This window comes from Salvelinus sp. IW2-2015, linkage group LG28 (genome assembly GCF_002910315.2).
Source record: "Salvelinus sp. IW2-2015 linkage group LG28, ASM291031v2, whole genome shotgun sequence".
NCBI lineage: Eukaryota > Metazoa > Chordata > Actinopteri > Salmoniformes > Salmonidae > Salvelinus > Salvelinus sp. IW2-2015.
The window spans coordinates 18055320-18077513 of NC_036868.1; the positions used below are offsets into that span (position 1 = coordinate 18055320).

The 22194-nt window shown below is 40.8% G+C and overlaps 1 protein-coding gene across 1 annotated transcript; it reads left to right on the plus strand.

Moving 5' to 3' along the window:
* Positions 1-15260: 15260 nt before the first annotated feature.
* On the plus strand, positions 15261-17002 carry atp5mj (ATP synthase membrane subunit j). Its single transcript, XM_023974503.1, has 4 exons — positions 15261-15370; positions 16001-16124; positions 16494-16514; positions 16840-17002. Exons 2-4 carry the CDS (start codon positions 16001-16003, stop codon positions 16851-16853), a joined length of 159 nt encoding a protein of 52 aa, XP_023830271.1. The 5' UTR covers positions 15261-15370; the 3' UTR covers positions 16854-17002.
* Positions 17003-22194: the final 5192 nt, after the last annotated feature.

A 22194-nucleotide genomic window follows, 5' to 3' on the forward strand; every position in this document is an offset into this window, starting at 1 on the left:
GAGACAAAATATCCCCTCTGTTCCATACAGGCCCTTATCCTGCTCACTACATCAATATTATTTACCCTTGAAACAATAAACTGGACTCAATTCCAACCCCTACAAGTGCAGTTTGATGTCATTTCAGTTATCATTTTCCCTTGGATTTATATTTTTGTTCATAGGAACATACCACAAAAATGGCACCTTACCATTTGAGAGAGACCATGCCCCTGGATGTTTTTCCCCTCTCAGAAATATGTGAGATTTGCAACTTGCAAGTGGAAGGAACACTTATAAATTGAATAATGCAAGTATGTAAAATGTTTAATACATATACAGGTTGGGCAGAGTAGAGCATGGTGGGATGTGGAGGCATGGGCAATGAAATGTGGCATTCAGAGCTTGAGTTATGTGGTTGACTAAACAGTCGATTATACTCACTGTGATCTCAAGGCATGATTATTGGGGCATTAATCTGATGTAATTACAATGGTTGTGTTTACACACGAGGCCTACTAATAAGATTTTGTTTCATATTCAATCCTTTTGTCTGGCTGTCCACATTCAGTTTTACACATTTACATTGCACATACACATTGATGCTGCCTCTGAAATAGCACACAGACGCAATGATCATTTACTGTCACTGTTCCTTTCTATCTTTTGGTGATTTTTTTTCTATGTTATGTTAGGTCTTTAGCTAAACCTCTTTGGTTTTATTTATAAGGTAGACTACTGTAACAGTTTTGTGATATCTCTGACGGGCTGACATGCTTGCAACCAAGATCAGGGTTTGTTCCTACCTTGTGACACTGAGAATGACACAAAAAAATCAGTTGAGAGCAAAAACATCTGAGCGTCCAGACTCCGGTCACATGTAGAGCATTGGAAATGTACAGGATTTGGAACTCAAAAGATCAGGGACCTCATTTATAAAACATTCTTATGCACGTATTTGATTGTACATTTAGCTTACAATGAAATCCACAACAGATTATTATTTAAAAACCTTAATGTGTGTACTTCTAAGTAAGCAACAGACCATGCTTACAACTGTATTGCAAGCAAGATGTCATTTTGCTCCTTTGGACAAATGGAGGTGTATGCCATAGGTTATTATGTCAACACACATGATCCAGTACATTTCATTCATAATCAATTAACTGTAAGGATGTTGATCTTAGGATTTGTGGTCTATGAATAAATATTATAATGGTTATATTAAGACAAAAACAGGAAAATGAAATAAATTGTTGTCCACTTCATGAAACAATTTGGTGAGTTGGTGAAAGCACAGTATGGGAAAATGTTATTTTAAATTTTTATCTTAATAGTATTGCAGGATAATTCTCGTCTGTTCTTACATGACAAGCTTAAATCTGTAGTGCCAAATGCAACCAACATTGGCCACCATATTACCACAAGGTGATCTCTCGCTAAACCATCAATTCACACTAAGATCACCAGCACAGGGATCTCAATTACTTTCAACATTTCCTGTTGCCTTAAAGTCGAGCTACGCGCTAGGTTGGTGTGATCTTCGTCTGCTTTCGCCCAAAATGGTTCACTTTTTTTCTTGACAGGGTATTATTTGTGGTATACACCTGGTCATTGAGCAGACCAAGCGCAGATTTACCTATTTGACAATCATTCCGTACAACTGAAATAAACAATTTCCTAATTTTCCATGCAAAATCTACTGTGGCAATTTACCCTACACATTTTATGAATGGAAAACTCATGTGTACGTACTTTTCCATTTCCAATTCATGTAATACATTAACAACAACTTGTCTTAATACCGTATGGGCATTTCTTATCAAGAGGATCAATTAACATATCCCAGAACTGTCCACTTCTAAAATGTGTAATTAAATCAAGACGATCACAATTGAGTTAATATAATCTGTTTTAATTAAATTGTTGTCAAATGAAGTTGTCAAATGAATTTTTAAATTCTAATTATGTTGAAATTTAAGATGAAATGTTTGAATGAAATATTCTTACAATGAAGTACTAGCTTTGCAATTTTCTATGTTCTAATGGGTCAACTCTTCATTGGGGTTGGGAGTAGAGAACCTAGACAACACTGTCTGGTATCAAACTGACTTGACACGATGACAACGGGAGATCAACTAATATACAGTTGAAGTCGGAAGTTTACATACACTTAGGTTGGTGTCATTAAAACTCGTTTTTCAACCACTCCACAAATTTCTTGTTAACAAACTATATTTTTGGCAAGTCGGTTAGGACATCTACTTGGTGCATGACATAATACATTTTTCCAGCAATTGTTTACAGACAGATTATTTCACTTATAATTCATTGTATCACAATTCCAGTGGGTCAGAAGTTTACACACACTAAGTTGACTGTGCCTTTAAACAGCTTGGGAAATTCCAGAAAATTATGTCATGGCTTTAGAAGCTTCTGATAGGCTAATTGACATCATTTGAGTCAATTGGAGGTGTACCTGTGGATGTATTTCAAGGCCTACCTTCAAACTCAGTGCCTCTTTGCTTGACATCATGGCAAAATCAAAATAAATCAGCCAAGACCTCAGAAAAACAATTGTAGACCTCCACAAGTCTGGTTCACCCTTGGGAGCAATTTCCAAATGCCTGAAGGTACCACGTTCATCTGTACAAACAATAGTACGACGCAGCCGTCATACCGCTCAGGAAGACGACGCGTTCTGTCTCCTAGAGATTAACATACTTTGATGTGAAAAGTGCAAATCAATCCCAGAACAACAGCAAAGGACCTTGTGAAGATGCTGGAGGAAACGGGTACAAAAGTGTCTATATCCACAGTAAAACGAGTCCTATATCGACAACCTGAAAGGCCGCTCAGCAAGGAAGAAGCCACTGCTCAAAAACCGCCATATAAAAGCCAGACTACGGTTTGCAACTGCACATGGGGACAAAGATCATACTTTTTGGAGAGATGTCCTCTGGTCTGATGAAACAAAAATATAACTGTTTGGTCATAATGACCATTGTTATGTTTGGAGGAAAAAGGGGGAGGCTTGCAAGCCGAAGAACACCATCCCAACTGTGAAGCACGGGGGTGGCAGCATCATGTTGTGGGGGTATTTTGCTGCAGGAGGGACTGGTGCACTTCACAAAATAGATGGCATCATGAAAACTGAAAATTATGTGGATATATTGAAGCAACATATCAAGACATCAGTCAGGAAGTTAAAGCTTGGTCGCAAATGGGTCTTCCAAATGGACAATGACCCCAAGCACACTTCCAAAGTGGTGGGAAAATGGCTTAAGGACAACGAAGTCAAGGTATTGGAGTGGCCATCACAAAGCCCTGACCTCAATCCTATAGAACATTTGTTGGCAGAACTGAAAAAGCATGTGCGAGCAAGGAGGCCTGCAAACCTGACTCAGTTATACCAGCTCTGTCAGGAGGAATGGGCCAAAATTCACCCTACTTATTGTGGGAAGCTTGTGGAAGGCTACCTGAAACATTTGACCCAAGTTAAACAATTTAAAGGCAATGCTACCAAATACTAATTAAGTGTATGTAAACGTCTGACCCACTGGGAATGTGATGAAAGAAATATACCTTAGATAAGTATTCAGACCCTTAGCTATGATCCTCAAGTGCATCCTGTTTCCATTGATCATCCTTGATGTTTCTACAAGTTGATTGTAGTCCACCTGTGGTCAATTCAATTGATTGGACATGATTAGGAAAGGCACACACCTGTCTACAGTATATAAGGTCCCACAGTTGAAAGTGCATGTCAGAGCAAAAACCAAGCCATGAGGTTGAAGGAATTGTCCGTAGAACTCCGAGACAGGATTGTGTCGAGGCACAGATCTGGGAAAGGGTACCGAAACATTTCTGCAGAATTGAAGGTCCCCAAGAACACAGTCTCCATCGTTCTTAAATGGAAAACATTTGGAACCACCAAGACTCTTCCTAGAGCTGGCTGCCCAGCCAAACTGAGCATTCGGGAGAGAAGGGCCTTTGTCTGGGAGGTGACCAAGAACCCGATGGTCACTCTGACAGAGCTCCAGAGTTCTGCTGTGGAGATGGGAAAACTTTACAGAAGGACAACCATCTCTGCAGCACTCCACCAATCAGGCCTTTTATAGTAGAGTGGCCAGACGGAAGCCACTCCTCAGTTAAAAGTGCATGACAGCCTGCTTGGAGTTTGCCAAAATGCACCTAAAGGACTCTGGTCTGATGAAAGCAATATTGAAGTCTTTGGCCTGAATGCCAAGCGTCATGTCTGGAGGAAACCTGGCACCACGATGAAGCATGGTGGTGGTAGCAGCATGCTGTGGGGATGTTTTTCAGCGGCAGGGACTGGGAGACTAGTCAGGATAGAGGGAAAGATGAACAGAGAAAAGTACAGAGATCCTTGATGAAAACCTGCTCCAGAGCGCTCAGGATCTCAGACTGCGTCAAAGGTTCACCTTCCAACAGGACAACGACCCTAAGCAAACAGGCAAGAAAATGCAGAAGTGGCTTCGGGACAAGACTCTGAATGTCCTTGAGAGGCCCAGCCAGAACCCGGACTTGAACCCGATCGAACATCTCTGGAGAAACCTGAAAATAGCTGTGCAGCGACGCTTTCCAACCCACCTGACAGAGCGTGAGAGGCTCTGCAGAGAGGAATGGGAGAAACTCCCCAAATACAGGTGTGCCAAGCTTGTAGCGTCATACCCAAGAAGACTCAAGCCTGGAATCGCTGCCAAAGGTGCTTCAACAAAGTACTGATTAAAGGGTCTGAATACTTATATGTAAATGTGATGTTTCAGTTTTACATTTTTAATAAATATGCAAATGTTTTTGCTTTTTCATTATGGGGTATTGTGTGTAGATTGATTAGGGGGGAAACTCATTTTAGAATAAGGCAACAAAATGTGGAAAAAGTCATGGGGTCTGAATACTTTCCGAATGCACTGTGTATATATATATATATATATGATGGCAGTGTTTTTAAAAGTCTTATTGAAACATGTTCTCAGAACGTTATTTAATTACCTTCAAATAACGTAGATTTTCTGTTCTCAGAAATTTTTGAAAAATTACCTTATTTTGTCAATTCTTGTCCTAATCCATAGCCTTATATAGCAAATAAATGTGTAACTTGTTACCATATATGGTGAGTGAGGGGTGTTTACCAAACGGAGGTGCAATGCTCATGCATGTGCACTCCATTTTATAAAAATTTCTGATTTTATATATATGTTGTATAATCAACATACATACTCTGACAGACATAAGCCACCAGGGGTCTCTTCACAGTCCCTAAATCCAGAACGAATTCAAGGCAATGCACAGCATATAGCGTTCTATCTCAAATTATTCAAGCAAACAGCAAAATTTGCTTTAAAACACAAATAAAACAACACCTCACAGTACAACGCCTCTCCCCTATCTGACCTGGATAGCTTTTGGACATACAGTGCCTTCAGAAAGTATTCACACCCCTTGACTTTTTCAAACATTTTGTTTTGTTACAGCCTGAATTTAAAATGTATTCAAGTGAGATTTTGTGTCACTACCCCATAATGTCAAAGTGGAATTATGTTTTTAGAAATGTTTTCAAATTAATAAAAAATGTCAAGCTGAAATGTCTTGAGTCAAGTATTCAACCCCTTTATTATGAAAATACTAAATAAGTTCAGGAGTAAAAATGTGCTTAACAAGTCACAATAAGTTGCATGCACTCACTCTGTGTGCAATAATGGTGTAATAATGATTTAACATACCCACACACACAAAAACTGTTGAGTGTGGAAAAACCCAGCAGCGTTGCAGTTCTTGACACACTCAAACTGGAGTGCCTGTCACCTACCCCGTTCAAAGGCACTTAAATATTTTATTTGGCCAATTCGTCCTCTGAATGGCACACATACACAATCCATGTCTCAATTGTCTCAAGGCTTTAAAATCTTTCTTTAACCCGTCTCCGAACCTTCATCTACACTGATTGAAGAGGATTCAACAGGTTACATCATTAAGGGATCATAGCTTTCACCTGGTCAGTGTAGGTCATGGAAAGAGCAGGTGTTCCTAATGTTTTTGTTGCTTACCAAGATTATATTGAATGTTCCTGAGTGGCCTGGTTACAGTTTTAACTTAAATCGGGTTGAAAATCTATGGCAAGACTTGTAAATGGCTGTATAGCAATGATCAACAACCAACTTGACAGAGCTTGAATAATTTTTTCAAGGAATAATGCAAATATTATATAATCCAGGTTACTTATCCAGAAAGACTTACAGTAGTTGTAATCGCTGCCCAAGGTGATTCTAACATGTATTGACTCAGGGGTGTAAGTACTTATATAAATGAGGTATTTCTGTATTTCATTTTCAAAACATTTTCAAAAATGTCCAAAAACATGTTTTCACTTTGTCATTATGGGGTATGACATAAGAGGATTGAGTCATCTATAGTTGACTTCTGAAAAACTCAAAAGGAGGTAAAAACAAGTGGAAAGAGGAACTGCTAACAGGGGATCCACCAAAAGGTCAACACAGAGTTTAGGATCGGTGAGAGAAAGCAATTTAATTTGAATTCAGGCTGTAACAAAATGTGGAATAATTCAAGGGGTATGAATACCTTCTGAAGGCATTGTATGTACTGTATGTGTGCTGATGTGTGGGTAACTTAGCAATGTGTGTAGCTGTCAGTGGGACCTTTTTTTTGGTTCTATTGTTATTTTAAATGTGTGTAGTTCAATCCTTGAGTTGTTCTTGTCTATTGATGTTCTGTATTATGTCATGTTTTGTGTATGAGTAATAGACTGTTCTCTCTACTACCGCATGGCAAGCGGTACCGTAGTGCCAAGTCTAATACGAAAAGGCTTCTCAACAGTTTTTACCCGCAAGCCATAAGACTCCTGAACAGGTACTTAAATGGCTACCGGGACTATTTGTATTGTGTGCCCCCCCCAAACCCCTCTTTTACGCTGCTGCTACTCTCTGTTTATCATATATGCACAGTCACTTGAACTATACATTCATGTGCATACTACCTCAATTGGGCTAACCGGGCTATCTGCATTGTGTCCCGCTACTCACCACCCGCCAACCCCTCTTTTACGCTACTGCTACCCTCTGTTCATCATATATGCCTAGTCACTTTAACCATATCTACATGTACATACTACCTCAATCAGCCTGACTAACCGGTGTCTGTATGTAGCCTCGCTACTTTTATAGCCTCGCTACTGTATATAGCCTGTCTTTTTACTGTTATTTTATTTCTTTACTTACCTGTTGTTCACCTAATACCTTTTTTGCACTGTTGGTTAGAGCCTATAAGTAAGCATTTCACTCTAAGGTCTACTACACCTGTTGTATTCAGCGCACGTGACAAAAACTTTGATTTGATTTGTTGGACTTAAAGTGGGTAGTTCATGCAAAATCTATATTTGGGTCAAATTCCTCTTACCTTAAATTGTGGTTGAATGCCAATTGTGACAGAATCCACAATAATCCATTATTTACTTCTGGCTACAGATTTCATGAATGAAAACAGCCGAACCGATGTTAGCAAAGCTGCACTGAAAGCCAAAACTTCCTCAAAAACACTTCCTCACAGCCTAAAAATATGAGTAACGTAAGATATGTAAACATTATTAAAGTGGCATTATTTATAGTGGCATTGTTTAAAGTGACTAGTGATCCATTTAGTAAAGTGGCCAGTGATTGGGTCTCAATGTAGGCAGGCTCTCTGAGTTAGTGATTGCTGTTTAGCAGTCTGATGGCCTTGAGATAGAAGTTGTTCTTTAGTCTCTTGGTCCCAGCTCTGATGCACCTGTACTGACCTCGCTTTCTGGATGGTTGCGGTGTGAACAGGCAGTGGCTTGGATGGTTGTTGTCCTTGATGATCTTTTTCACCTTCCTGTGACATCGGGTGCTATATGTGTCATGGAGGGCAGGTAGTTTGCCCCCGGTAATGCGTTGTGCAGACAACACCACCCTCTGGAAAGCCTTGCGGTTGAGGGCTGTGCAGTTGCCGTACCAGGCTGTGATACAGCCAGACAGGATTCTCTCAATTGTGCATCTGTAAAAGTTAGGGATTTGGGTGACAAGCCACATTTATTCAGCTGCCTGAGGTTGAAGAAGGCGCTGTTGCGCCTTCTTCACCACAATGTCTGTGTGGATGGACCATTTCAGTTTGTCTGTGTTTCGCCCCAGTGTTGAGGGTCAACGAAGTGGAGATGTTGTTTCCTACCTTCACCACCTCGGGGCGGCCCGTCAGAAAGTCCAGGACCCAATTTCACAGGGTGGGGTTGAGACCCAGGGCCTTCAGCTTGATGATGAGCTTGGAGGGTGCTATGGTGTTGAATGCTGAGCTGTAGTCAATGAACAGCATTCTTACATAGTTATTCCAGATGGGATAGGGCAGTGTGCAGTGTGATGGCTATTTCATCGTCTGTAGACTTGTTGGGGCGGTATGCAACCTGAAGTGGGTCTAGGGTTTCTGGGATAACGGTGTTGATGTGAGCCATGACCAGCCTTTCAAAGCCTTTCATGGCTACAGACGTGAGTGCTACGGGTCGGTAGTCATTTAGGCAGGTTACCTTAGTGTTCTTGGGCACAGGGAGTATGGTGGTCTGCTTGAAACATGTTGGTATTAGACTCAGACAGGGAGAGGTTGAAAATGTCAGTGAAGACACTTGCCAGTTGGTCAGCACATGCTTGGAGTAGACGTCCTGGTAATCTGTCTGGCCCAGCAGCCTTGTGAATGTTGACCTATTTAAAGGTCTTACACACATCGGCTGGGGAGAGCGTGATCACACAGTCGTCCATAACAGCTGTTGCTCTCATGCATGTTTCAGTGTTACTTGCCTCGAAGCGAGCATAGGAGTTATTTAGCTCGTCTGGTAGGCTTGTGTAACTGGGCAGCTCTCGGCTGTGCTTCCCTTTGTAGTCTGTAATAGTTTGCAAGCCCTGCCACATCCGACGAGCTTCGGAGCCGGTGTAGTACGATTCGATCTTAGTCCTGTATTGACGCTTTGCCTGTTTGATGGTTCGTCGGAGGGCATAGCGGGATTTCTTATAAGCTTCCGGGTTACAGTCCCGCTCCTTGAAATCGTCAGCTCTACCCTTTAGCGGATATTGCCTGTAATCCATGGCTTCTGGTTGGGGTATGTACGTACAGTCACTGTGGGAACGACGTCATCAATGCACTTATTGATGAAGCCAGTGACTGATGTGGTGTACTCCTCAATGCCATCGGAAGAATCCCGGAACATATTCCAGTCTGTGCTAGCAAAACAGTCCTGTAGTTTAGCATCTGCTTCATCTGACCACATTTGTATAGTCACTGGTACATCATGCTTTAATTTTTGATTGTAAGCAGGAATCAGGAGGATATAGTTATGGTCAGATCTGTGTGTGGAGTAAAGGTGGTCTAGAATGTTTTTCCCTCTTGTTGCACATTTAACATGCTAATAGAAATTAGTTTAAACTGATTTAAGTTTCCCTGTATTAAATCCCCGGCCACTAGACGCCGCGTTTCCCTGTTTGCCTATGGCGGAATACAGCTCATTGAGTGCAGTTTTAGTTCCAGCCTCAGTCTGTGGTGGTATGAATGAAAACTCTCTAGATAGATAGTGTGGTCTACAGCTTATCATGAGATACTCTACCTCAGGCGAGCAAAACCCTGTGACTTCCTTAGATATCGTGCACCAGGTATTGTTTACAAATATGCATAGGCCCCCGCCCCGTTTCTTACCAGAGGCTGCTGTTCTATCCTGCCGATAGTGTATAACCTGCAAGCTGTATGTTCTTAATGTCGTCGTTCAGCCACGACTCGGTGAAACACAAGATTTTACAGTTTTTAATGTCTTGTTGGTAGGATATACATGCTTTCAGTTCGTTCCATATATTTTCCAGCGATTGAACGTTAGCTAGCAGAACGGAAGGCAAGGGCAGATTAGCCACTCGTCGCCTGATCCTCAAAAAGCATCCTGGTCTCTTTCTGCGAAACCTACGTTTCCTTTTCCAGCGAATCACGGGGATCTGGGCCTGGTCAGGTGTCCATGGTATATCCCTCACGTCCGACTCATTGAAGAAGAACCCTTCATCAAATTTGAGGTGAGTAATCCCAGTTCTGATGTCCAGAAGCTCTTTTCGGTCATAAGAGACGGTAGCAGCAACATTATGTACAAAACAAGTTACGAACTACGCAGAAAAACAAAAAAATAGAATGGTTGGTTAAGAGCCGATAAGACGGCGCCATCTTTTTATCATAGCTAGTACAACCTAGCTCTTACTAAGCTGGTTGTAGGAATAAATACACATTGAATATCAGAGTATCAAAGCAAAAAATAAAATTGGCACACAACTTACTGTCAATGACTATGGATTTAAGGAGGGATGATTCTGCTCTCCTTTCCCTGGGATGTGGAAGAATAGGTCACTGGTAACTGAGTGGGTGGTCAAGCACTGCTGTAGAGGCCATGCATCAGGTTATTGACATGTTTCAGGAACTGTAAAGACGGGGACAAATCATGATTAACCAATTAATTACCTAAGGTTTTCCATATTGTTAGATTTAGCCTAGCAAGTACATTGACTCTGCTGTCCCTCATCAATCTGGCAGACAGATGGAGAGAGAAAGACATCAAAACATAGGCTATATACATTTATTAGTCAGCAGGTTGGATAACTCATGTACTTGTTCCATTTGTTCCCTCCTCCATCCTTCCATCCAAGCTAGAAGATTCCTGCTAAAAGGATAATAAAACATTGAAAAAGGCAGTTAACCCGTAAGAATCTCAGCCGGGAGGGGGGGTTCTACTAAACTATATGGAATTGTTTTAAGGTCTTACCAAGGATAATTTTTCTGTTTGATTTAGAATTTTTAGACCCCTTGAAGTATCAAAGAATATATGTACAAATTATTTGATGAAAAATTGTGTTTAGCCTTCCTGCTATTAGCCGATACAAACACAATGAATAACAGATTCACTGATTCACATGTTACAAAAGATAATGCCCCCCAAAAATCTAAAGGAAGTTTGTTCTGAAGTGTCTGTCCTATATCTGAGAGATATAAGAAAGATCAAGAAACATTTGTTTTATAGCTATGTGGAGTTGTTTTAAGATTGTTTTAAGAAAGTCATACCAAGGGTAATTTTTCTATTAGAATTTTAAGACCCCTTGAAGTATAAAAAAATTGAATGCATTCGGAAAGTATTCAGACCCCTTGACTTTTTCCACATTTTGTTACGTTACAGCCTTATTCTAAAATGTATTAAATAAATTAAAAATCTCATTAATCTACACACAATACCCTATAATTACAAAGTGAAAATGGGTTTGTAGAAATGTTTGCAAATGTATAAAAAATAAAAACAGTACTTTGTTGAAGCCCCCTTGGCAGCGATTACAGCCTTGAGTCTTATTGGGTTTGATGCTACAAGCTTGGCACACCTGTATTTGGGGAGTTTCTCCCATTCTTCTCTGCAGATCCTCTCAAGCTCTGTCAGGTTGGATGGGGAGCGTTGCTGTGCAGCTATTTTCAGGTCTCTCCAGAAATGTTCGATCAGGTTTAAGTCCGGGCTCTGACTGGGCCACTCAAAGACATTCAGAGACTTGTCCCGAAGCCACTCCTGCGTTGTCTTGGCTGTGTGCTTAGCCCAGTCTGAGTTCCTGAGAGCCCTAGAGCATGTTTTCATCAATGATCTTTCTGTACTTTGCTCTGTTCACCTTTGCCTCAATCCTGACTAGTCTCCCAGTCCCTGCCGCTGAAGAAAATCCCAACAACATGATTCTGCCACCATCATGCTTCACCGAAGGGATGGTGCCAGGTTTCCTCCAGACATCCAGACAAGGCTTGGCATTCAGGCCAAAGAGTTCAATATTGGTTTCATCAGACCAGACAATATTATTTCTCATGGTCTGAGTCCTTAAGGTGCCTTTTGGCAAAATCACAGCAGGCTGTCATGTGCCTTTTACTGAGGAGTGGCTTCTGTCTGGCCACTCTACCATAAAGGCCTGATTGGTGGAGTGCTGCAGAGATGGTTGTCCTTCTGGAAGGTTCTCCCATCTCCACAGAGGAACTCTGGAGCTCTGTCAGAGTGACCATCGGGTTCTTGGTCAACTCCCTGACCAAGGCCCTTTTCCCCAAATTGCTCAGTTTGACCTGGCGGCCAGCTCGAGGAAGAGTCTTGGTGGTTCCAAACTTCCTCCATTTAAGAATGATGGAGGCCACTGTGTTCTTGGGGAACATCCATGCTGCAGAAATGTTTTGGCACCCTTCCCCAGATCTGTGCCTTGACACAATCCAGTCTCAGAGCTCTACGGACAATTCCTTCGACCTCGTGGCTTGGTTTTTGCTCTGACATGCACTTTCAACTGTGGGACCTTATATACTGTAGACAGGTATGTGCCTTTCCAAATCATGTCCAATCAATTGAATTTACCACATGTGGACTCCAATCAAGTTGTAGAAACATCTCAAGGATGATCAATGGAAACAGGATGCACCTGTGCTCAATTTCGAGTCTCATATCAAAGGGTCTGAATACTTATGTAAAAAGGGTATTTCTGTTTTTTTAAATATATACATTTGCTAACATTTCTAAACTTGTTTTCGCTTTGTCATTATGGGGTATTGTGTGTAGATTGCTGAGGATTTTTTTTCTTGTTTAATTCATTTTAGAATAATCCTGTAACGTAACAAAATGTGGAAAAAGTGAAGGGGTCTGAATAATTTCCGAATGCACTGTATGTACCTTTTTGGGCGACCTGACCCAATTCACATAGAAATTAGTTATGGATCTGTCATTCTTATTGAAAGCAAGTCTAAGAAGTGGTTGATCTGTCCTGTGTGCGCAATTTCTATGCTTCTAATTCTTAAGTTTATTTTTTGCGTCTTTTACTTTCGTTTTTGTACACAAGCTTCAAACAGCTGAAAATATAATATTTTGGGTTATGGAAAAGATACTTCACATCGGGTTTAGATGGTACACGAATTCTCTACACTATACTTGCTTGTTTTGTCACATAAACTGCATTTAGCCAAACTATTTTTTTAGCAACCAGGAATTGGTTTAGCAACCAGGAATTGGTGGAGCTAAATTCTAGGGACCACAGAGACACAAATTGTACCCTGTATTATTGTGCATGTTTATCTTACATGCTGGTAGCCTGGAACAAATGTTATGGATAATGAATGTGCACTTTTCAATTGCAAACTACGAAAAACACTGCCTTAGCTAGTAAAAGCAATAGCAACAGAGATTCTCTAAATTATGGACCATCTCTGATAGCTATAGTACTGCAGAGACACATTGTATCTGGCAAATTCGATGACTCGGAGGTGAAATATAGCACATTTCTTTGCTTTTTTAATTGGTATTTCATCACCTGCCGAATAAAAATTTCAAATGGCCCTACTCCTGAAAAAGTTAATTGGGCTGGATAAACTGAAGTGGACTTGGCCTGAGTATCATTAGCCGGAGCCCAAAGTAATATGATTCTGCCGGACTCGGTAAGAGCTCGGCCTGCATGAAGACCCCCGAGTCTCAACCGGAATAGGCCAAGAGTGATAACTGGGTACAGTATGCCACGAAACCCTAATCCATTTTGGTCCGTACTGCCAGCTGTTGTTTGCCAACTGTGCTAAGCTGAATCATGCAAACCCTGATGAAAAATAACATTACTCCAATTTTAATAATTGTAATGGTTCTAGTGTCTTATATCTAATGGGTGCATGGCCCACAAACACTATGCACATGTTTATATAGATTGGTGTCTATTAATTGAGTAGGTAAGTGGTCAGTAGTTCAATCCGATTTCAACCATAAACCAGATATCAACCAAAATGAGACGTATTTTACAAGACTTCTTTTTCACGTCTTAATATGGTTGTGATCTGGTTATAAGACGTCCCGACCAGATTTCGACCAGAAAAAGACGTCTTTATCACGTCACATGCCCACTGGGTTGCTAATGGTCAGGAAGCCAGCAACCTTCCCTTAGGAATAATGGCAAAAAAGTGTGTTGGCATAGGCTACCAGGTATTTTCAGACTTATTGCTTATTGCTCTTATTGCTGAAAAAAAAAAAGAAACATCCCTTTTTCAGGACACTGTCTTTCAAAGATAATTTGTAAAAATAATAACTTCAGAAATCTTTATTGTAAAGGATTTAAACACGGTTTCCCATGCTTGTTCAATGAACCATAAACAATTAATGAACATGCACCTCTGGAACAGTCGTTAAGACACTAACAGCTTACAGACGGTAGGCAATTAATTAAGGTCACAGTTATGAAAACGTATGAAAACACCAAAAGAAAGATGCCCAGGGTCCCTGCTCATCTCATATGTCATCACATAGGCCTAACTATAAAGCTCCACCCCACATCCATCCCCTCTATGGCCTATTTATTGGCTACCTCCCTACTCTTCTACATTTGAACACACTATACATATATTTTGATATTTTTCTTCTCTATTGTGTTATTGACTGTACGTTTGTTTGTGTAACTCTGCGTTGTTGTTTTTGTCGCACTGCTTTGCTTTATCTTGTCCAGGTAGTAGTTGTAAATGAGAACTTGTCCTCAACTGACCTACCTGGTTATATAAAGGTAAAAAATAAAAAACATTTAATTTCAAATGCCTACTGCTTGCTAAATAAAAAAAATGACAACTATAAAAAATAATGTTTCTTTGCAGGATAAGGATTGGCCTGACTTTCAAGAATGCCGGAATTGCTTTGCCTTGCTTTTCTGGTTGGCTGAATGCAAGTTTCACCATCCAATTATTTCAGATCTACAGGAGTGCAAATTTAATCATGGCACGGACTGTGGTAATACATGATTAGAATATGGCAAATTTTCGTCCAGTTAATATTGCATTATAACCATGCTGTCTTCCGCGGGCTACCTGAGACATGAAACAGATAGGTGGGAAGGCATACAGGCTGTCGTCAATGTATTAATGCGCAATTAGCCTCAATGGATAATGGAAACACTTCAACCACCTAATTTTTATTCGACACAGTAGCTTTTTACAAATCAATACTTTTTTTATGTGTTGCAAAACAATTACCTCTAGCTGTCTTTATCGAGACAATATAGTTAAATGGAAAGGCAACTGTCACGTCTATTTCCTATGCAAACTTTCTAAATGTCGACAAAAAAATCACTGGATAAGTTAATGAACAGCAAATTTTCACTGTTATATCGGTGGGTCTAGTGCTTTTGCTGGATGATAAATCGCGGCTACCACGGGGTGGCGATGTGGCTAAATCTGTATGTGCATTCTACTACTCCTCTGCTTGCGGCAAAAGAAAACTGATATCCCAGCACGCTCTGCGACACACGAAACACTGTTGTTTGCGTTGGACAGTGACCTTCTTCGCACCGGGCATCACATACTGAAGGTAAGGCCCTAAAAAGATGTTCTAGTATGCCTTCAAACCAATACCTAGTGCAAAATAGTAATTAAATATGTCAGATTACCTTGTTTAAAAAAAAAAGATATATATCAGCTTTACCTACGCGTGCCAGTCAAGACGACAACCTCTGCATGAGGCCTAACGTTAGCGAGCAAACTGGCTAACAGTTGCAGGAATTTAGCAAGCTAACCTTGCGTGATTGTGTAAATGTAGCTAGCTAGTTTTTGCTGTTACTTTTGACATAGACATACATACTAGCTAGTGTGCCTTGATAACGTTAAGTCGACTCTTGATACAGCCATGCATCAGGACAACTGGGTAACGTTAGCTAAGAAGGTAGATGTGGTTGAAAGTCATGCTACGTCCTCTGTGCTTCAACGTTAGTTCTGTTCCGTGGGCATATTCCATTTCGCATGCTAGGTTATACAGCTAACGCTAGCTAGCAATCTTTCACCTAGGCGTCTCTCACCTCCCACGTACTACAAGCTAGCCAGCTGTAGTTGTACTGCTAAGGTACACTTGTTCCAAGTTAATTTCCTTCCATTGTTTGACCCCCCCTGTTTTTTTTGCCTGAAAAATAAATGTATTTGACAGAATTCTGTTATTTTCACACAGATGGCAGGGCGTGTATTTACAAGCTGGTGGGCCAAGATGAGCCCTTACTACGCTGGGGCGTACCAGGAGATGTGGGTCGGCCTGGGTGTCATGACATACCTGTACTACAAAGTTTCTTATGGGGGTGAGTTGTCTACTGCTAAATTGAATAAAAGTTTGACACCAAAACCTCAGAAATCGTAGTACAGTGTTCTGTACTACACGTCTTAATTCATTTGAATAGTTGGTGGCTGTGGCCGATAATGCGTGAAGCATTCTCTTTCATGGTTGGTAAGGCACACCAGACTTGAAGAGGATGATCTTTAGCAACTGAACAAGATCTTTACATCAGTGATTGGAGAAACTGTATCATGCAGCAGCAGAACACTACTACAATTTCAGAATGGGCTTTTTAATGGAGCCTATTTACTTTGTAAAGGGCTAGTACACCTGTATTTGGGTAATGTTTGCTTTTTAACATCTATTTTTTCCTTCTCTCCTTTTCTAACTTTAGGGAAGAAAGCAGTTAAAGGAAGTAAGTGCAAAGTGTTTTCTATTCGGCATTTCATGTTATTCAAGTTTACTGGGATACCTACATGTCAGATTTGCATGTTAAAACAGCAATACATGCGCATTTTCATGTTCATGGAATCAATAAAAACAAAACGTTTATACTTTATGAATAACCAACATTTCATGAGAGATGACATTGTGCCGATCTTACTGCCAATGTTGCTGCAGTAGGTAGTGTAACACTTGACATTAATAAACAAACTTGAACAACATCATACATTTAAGTAATTTGCAATAGTCTGTTTTATGGTTGAATGTATTGACACATTTTTGTGTTTTTATTTCAGAGCCTGCACATTGATTTCATCACTATGCTGAGCTGTCACCCCCTTTCCCCATGTGAAATAGCACCCCATGTGAAGCAGCTCAATTTACACCATAATGTCTGTCCATATTGTCTGTTTCTATGGAACAATAAAATGGTCTACTGAGATCACTAGAAGGATGATACATTTTTGCCATTGTATTCAGTGATAATGTTAATCTCATCAATGGGATCAAAAGACTGGTATATGTTAAGTTAGTCAACACATTTTTCTATTAAACCATTGACCTTATTTTAAGGTATACATATTGGCCACATTTGTAGTTATGTAAGGTCTTAGGTTTATTAGGATTAAAGTGATTTGTTATGCAAATGTAAGTAATGTAGTTCTGGCCAATCCTTAATACCTTCGTTATTAGCTATAATGAAGGCATATTTATAGTTTAAAGAGCAATTTAAACAGACTCTTATGCTGTGTTTACACAGGCATACATATTTTTTTCTTACTAATTGGTTTTCAGATCCACTCTGATTGGTCAAAGGACCAATTAGTGGAAACTCATTCTGTGTATGCTGTCTCAATGTTGGCATAGTAACTTTTCCCTATTCTGAAGTGTGACCATGTTTTTACTTGGAAAAACATGGGGCAGACCTATTTTCCAACTGTGGCTGACATTGTAGTTGATTCTAGACCACAGTCACATGCGACTACCTCTTAATCACCCACTTCTACAGGTGGAAATTGGAGACCCTGGATAAAATACGTTTTATACGCTTATTTGTTAGAGAAGGACACATTCAACCCAACGTATCGAATGGTATAGTTTTTGTTGATCAAGGAAGCTTCTGGAGCATGCCAGCTGTCTAACCAGGGATCATCAACCTGATTCAGCCAGGGGCAGATTAATTTTTTTCTTGCGCGGGTGGTCAGGGGCCAGAACGTGAGCTGATTTGCTGGCGTCTTCAAAGTCATGTCTAACATTTTTTTTGAACGCTTCACTGCGGGACTAAACAAGCAGATACAATGCGGGTAGGTAACCTTCACAATGAGATTATTATGGATAAAAGCGGGATTATTTGACAAATGGCAGCCGAACATGTCACCAGAATAAGAACCTCTATTGGAAAGGAGCATCAAGCTCATAATGTTCACTTACACCGCCCTATGAATTTCATAATTTATTATCTAGCCAATTGCACTGCATGCTTTCCCAAGCCTTAGTGGGAGGACCACACAATGTTTACTTCGTTATGATGGTTTCCACCATTTCTCGTGTAATTATTTTACTGAGATAAATATACCACCTTGTCTAGCGTATTTTAACTTGTCGACATCTGGAAAGTTTAGTGACAAATTTGATGTTTCCATGGGGCCTGTCGTGCTGTGGCGATTTTAGCATGTAAATCTTGTTGATGCATGCCATCAAAGCCACTAAACAATACATTAATTACGCTATAAAGGTTACAAACCTTTGAATGCAGTTGAATGTATTCAGTTGTACAACTGACTAGGTATCCACTTTCCCTTTTAAAGCTGTCCCAACAGCAGAGCTTACTTTTCAGCACCGTGGAGTGAATCCTTACCAACGTTACACATGGCTATCAGCAGAGCATTGTCTGGCAGCGGAACAGTTCATTCAGCCTCATTTATTACCTTTTTAAAAACAGCTTATATGGCTGACTTGCTAAAACAAATGTGGTTTCTACAGATAATTGAGATGTACAAACTATGGCATACGGGAACGTCGAGCGGATAAGAGGAAATCCGTAATTACGATTAAGACATTAATGAGCGAGCTAGGATGGATGTAGTCAAAATAATTATTTGTTCAGCACTTTTATAATGTACAGCAACAGAATTAAGAACATGGGCTGTTCTTACAGTATTCAGCTGGCACACCAAGTCAGAACTGTAGGATAAATAAAGCGGGCAGACAATGAAAGCGCTTACATACCTTAAGGGACACCTCGTACGGGAGCCGTATGATCGGTGAAGATTCTCCCATTGCGAATGTACGGTCCCTTACTGCACGTCCGACGTCGTCTCGGGAAATCGCGGACGGCGTCGGGCCGAGGGCGGGGGGGAGCTCTTTCGGGAAGTCATCGAAGAAATCGTCTCGGATGTTCGGTCACCGTTTTATAAAAATAACAAATTTTTGACTTGGACTCCGCATTCTCGAAAATTCCCACAAGGGGGAAAATAAATCATATTGCAGGCGCACGAACACGGGGCAAACGAGCCCGGCCTTTTCTCCTAAACGGAAAATATTTTGAAGAATAAACTCGGCGAGCGTAGGTTTGGAGTAAAGGGCAGTTGGCCCCGAACGAGATGGCGTCGAGGCCTCGCCGCTTTTTGAGTTATGGCCATTTTTCTGGGATTAAAGGTCAAAAACGCAAAGTAGGGTGCAATTTGACCGCTTCGCGTCAAAGTACATAAGCATACGGTGTCAGGAAAAAAAGTACCAGCCGTTTATCTATCGTAATTTAAGAGAAATCGTACATTGTCCATTTGGTGATGTTCACGAAGAGGATTTTTCCCCCCAAAAAAATCACAGATCCAGTTGCAGTTTGTTCACACGAACATTTTTAAAGTGGGTCTCGAAGCTCTGCGAGAATTYTGTGATTTTATGTGATTTTATGAAGTAACACACACTCATTTAACCCTCTGTTAATAAGTCAGTTCGTAACATAAAGACTTAAAGCTCAATATTATATAAGAGCCTACCCCAAGGAGGGTATGTGTTCACGTTCAGCTTCCTATGTCAACTGGAAGTACCTTAAAATGGTGCATAGGGTCAGGTTTGAAGGGTAATAAAGGTCAGATCTTTTCAAAACTTCACTTGTGTGATTAGACAACCCTCATGAACTGTAATCAGTCATTTTTCCCAACAGATGTCAAAGAAAAGCTCTCTCACACAAACACACACACACAAAAAGGAAGGATGGAGTGAAAAAGTACGGTGCTTAAAGACACACAAAGCCTGCAATGGCATGACTATTATCTCCAGGCCGTGCCGAGTTCAACGAGATGCCCCGCTTGACCGTAGCTCACTCGGTCTGAGCGCAGCGACAGTGACAAGAAGACAGAGCAAAATGACCCTTTGACCTCAATGTCAATTTGATTTGCTTTTGGGAGACAGAGAGAGAACCGTTAAGGTTAGAAGCACAATCACCTCAGAATGTTCTTAGGCCTCCGATCTGTGCAAGCCTAACCTTGACCTTGTGGCATTAACCCTTACCAGTGAAAAAGGTTACATCTCACATTTACATGACATTCTCCCATAGGAATACATTGACTGCACCTCCAAATTCAACGAAGCCTATGTGGGTTGATGTCTTAGGAACCTGTCTTTGATGTCAGTCCATCAGGCCACCATAGGTCTATGTGTCGATTCTAAGCTTCCTGGAGCAACCGGAAGTGGTTAAATCACCCTAAAAGTGTTTGCATACCAACCTGCAGTTTGAGAGAAATAGTGTCTAGCCCTATGTAAATCAGTAAGTTTTAAGTAAGACTTAAAACTCAGGATTCTGTAAAGCAACTCCATGAGTATTGTGTTTTATAGCTTCCTGTCAACCGGAAGTGCCATAATGTGGTCAAAGAGCTGTTTCGAAGGGTTAAAAATGTAAATCTTTCCAAAACTTCATATGTGAAAGCAACCTGAACTGTAAATCAGTCTAGCCCATCAGATTAAAAAAAAAAAAAACACACCCACAAGAAATGATGGAGGGACACACTGAGGGGCTAAGAGGCAGACAGTGCCTGTGGTAGTTACTTTTGTTCCAACTTTAAAAAACGCAGACCTAGAGTTCTGAAAATTTACAAACCTGTTCTAGACCTCAGGTCGATTGTGCACAGTGAATTATGTGGCTCTAGAAGGTTCTCGGATCGATAAAAAGCCTCGTGTATTTGCCATGTTTTCAATTCATTTTGACCTCAACGAAACTGGCGACTTGTGAAAGTCCCAGAGTCTCAAGACTAGGTCGTTGAAACCGGCTCGGCCCATAGAGACAACCCCAACAAGCCTGTTTGATTGCTCATTCAAGGCCCGTAGCAAGGCAATGAAAAAAGTGGAATTTCAGCACCAATAGTGGGCCGGCACCGAATGACCTATCGAGCCGAAACTTGGGATTCGAGGTCGCCTCACATAGGGCTAAACATAATGTGTGAACTGGACCCGCAGCTAGAACATAACTACGTATTATTTGTTTTATTATGGTTTAAATAGAAGGCGCTGTGAATTTTGGGCCTGCTCTGAAATATGTTATAGTTGCATCTAAAGGAGTTGAAAAAGTGAGTTTGAGAGTCAATGGTATCAGTTTGGTGTCTGAAAATCTATTTGACTGATGGACACTGACTTGCTCGTTGACTTTTGTACATTTGCAATATGTTTCAACGGGGAGGTACCATGAGGAAAAAGCGACACGAAAAATCACAAAACGAGCGATGGAGGAACCACTATCACTGCCCGACCATCCTGAGGTCATCAGACCGTTGACTTTGCATTTGTAAAGTATTTAAAGATGCCCGTTAGATTTGCAATATGATTCAACATCACAATCTATTGCAAATGCCCGTTATATTTGCAATATGATGATTGAATCATATTGCAAATATAACGGGCATTCTTTAAATACTTTAAAACAAAAGTCAACGGTCTGATGACCTCAGGATGCCGGGCAGTGATAGTGGTTCCTCTCCATCGCTCGTTTCGTGAAATTTCATCATGTCGCTTTTCCTCATGGTACCTCCCCGTTGAAACATTTGCAAATGGAAAAGCAACTAGCAAGTCAACTAGCAATGTCAACAAAGTCAACTAGCAAGTGTCCATAGTCAATGACATCTTTTCAGCACCAAACTGATACCATCTGACTCCAAACACTTTTTCAACTCCTTTAGAAGCCAACTGTCAAATATTTCAGAGCAGGCCCAAATCACAGCGCCTTCCATGAATGCACCAAAATAGCATCTCTGAAATCACCACTAAAATGACATCACCATAGTCTCCAGGCCGTGCCGAGTTCAACGAGATGCCCCGCTTGACCGTAGCTCGCTCGGTCTGAGCGCAGCGACCGTTACAAGAAGCACAAGCAATGACCTTTTGACCTCATGTCAATTTATTTGCTTTTGGGAGACAGAGAGAACCGTTAGGGTAGAAACACAATTTCACCTCAGAATGTTCTTAAGGTCCCCCCGATCTGTGCAAGCCTAACATTGACCTTGTGGCATTAACCTTACCATTAAATGAAGGTTAGCTCAAACAGTTTACAATGACATTTCCCCCATAGGAATACTTTGACTGCACTCCAAATTCAACCTGAAGCCTATGTGGGTTATGAATGTCTATGAACCTGTCTTTGATACCAATCCATCAGGCCA

Coding starts and splice junctions, on each gene's coding strand:
- atp5mj (XM_023974503.1), top strand. CDS start 16,001: ATGGCAGGGCGTGTATTTACAAGCTGGTGGGCCAAGATGAGCCCTTAC. Junction 16,125..16,493: donor CTACAAAGTTTCTTATGGGG/GTGAGTTGTCTA, acceptor TTCTAACTTTAG/GGAAGAAAGCAGTTAAAGGA.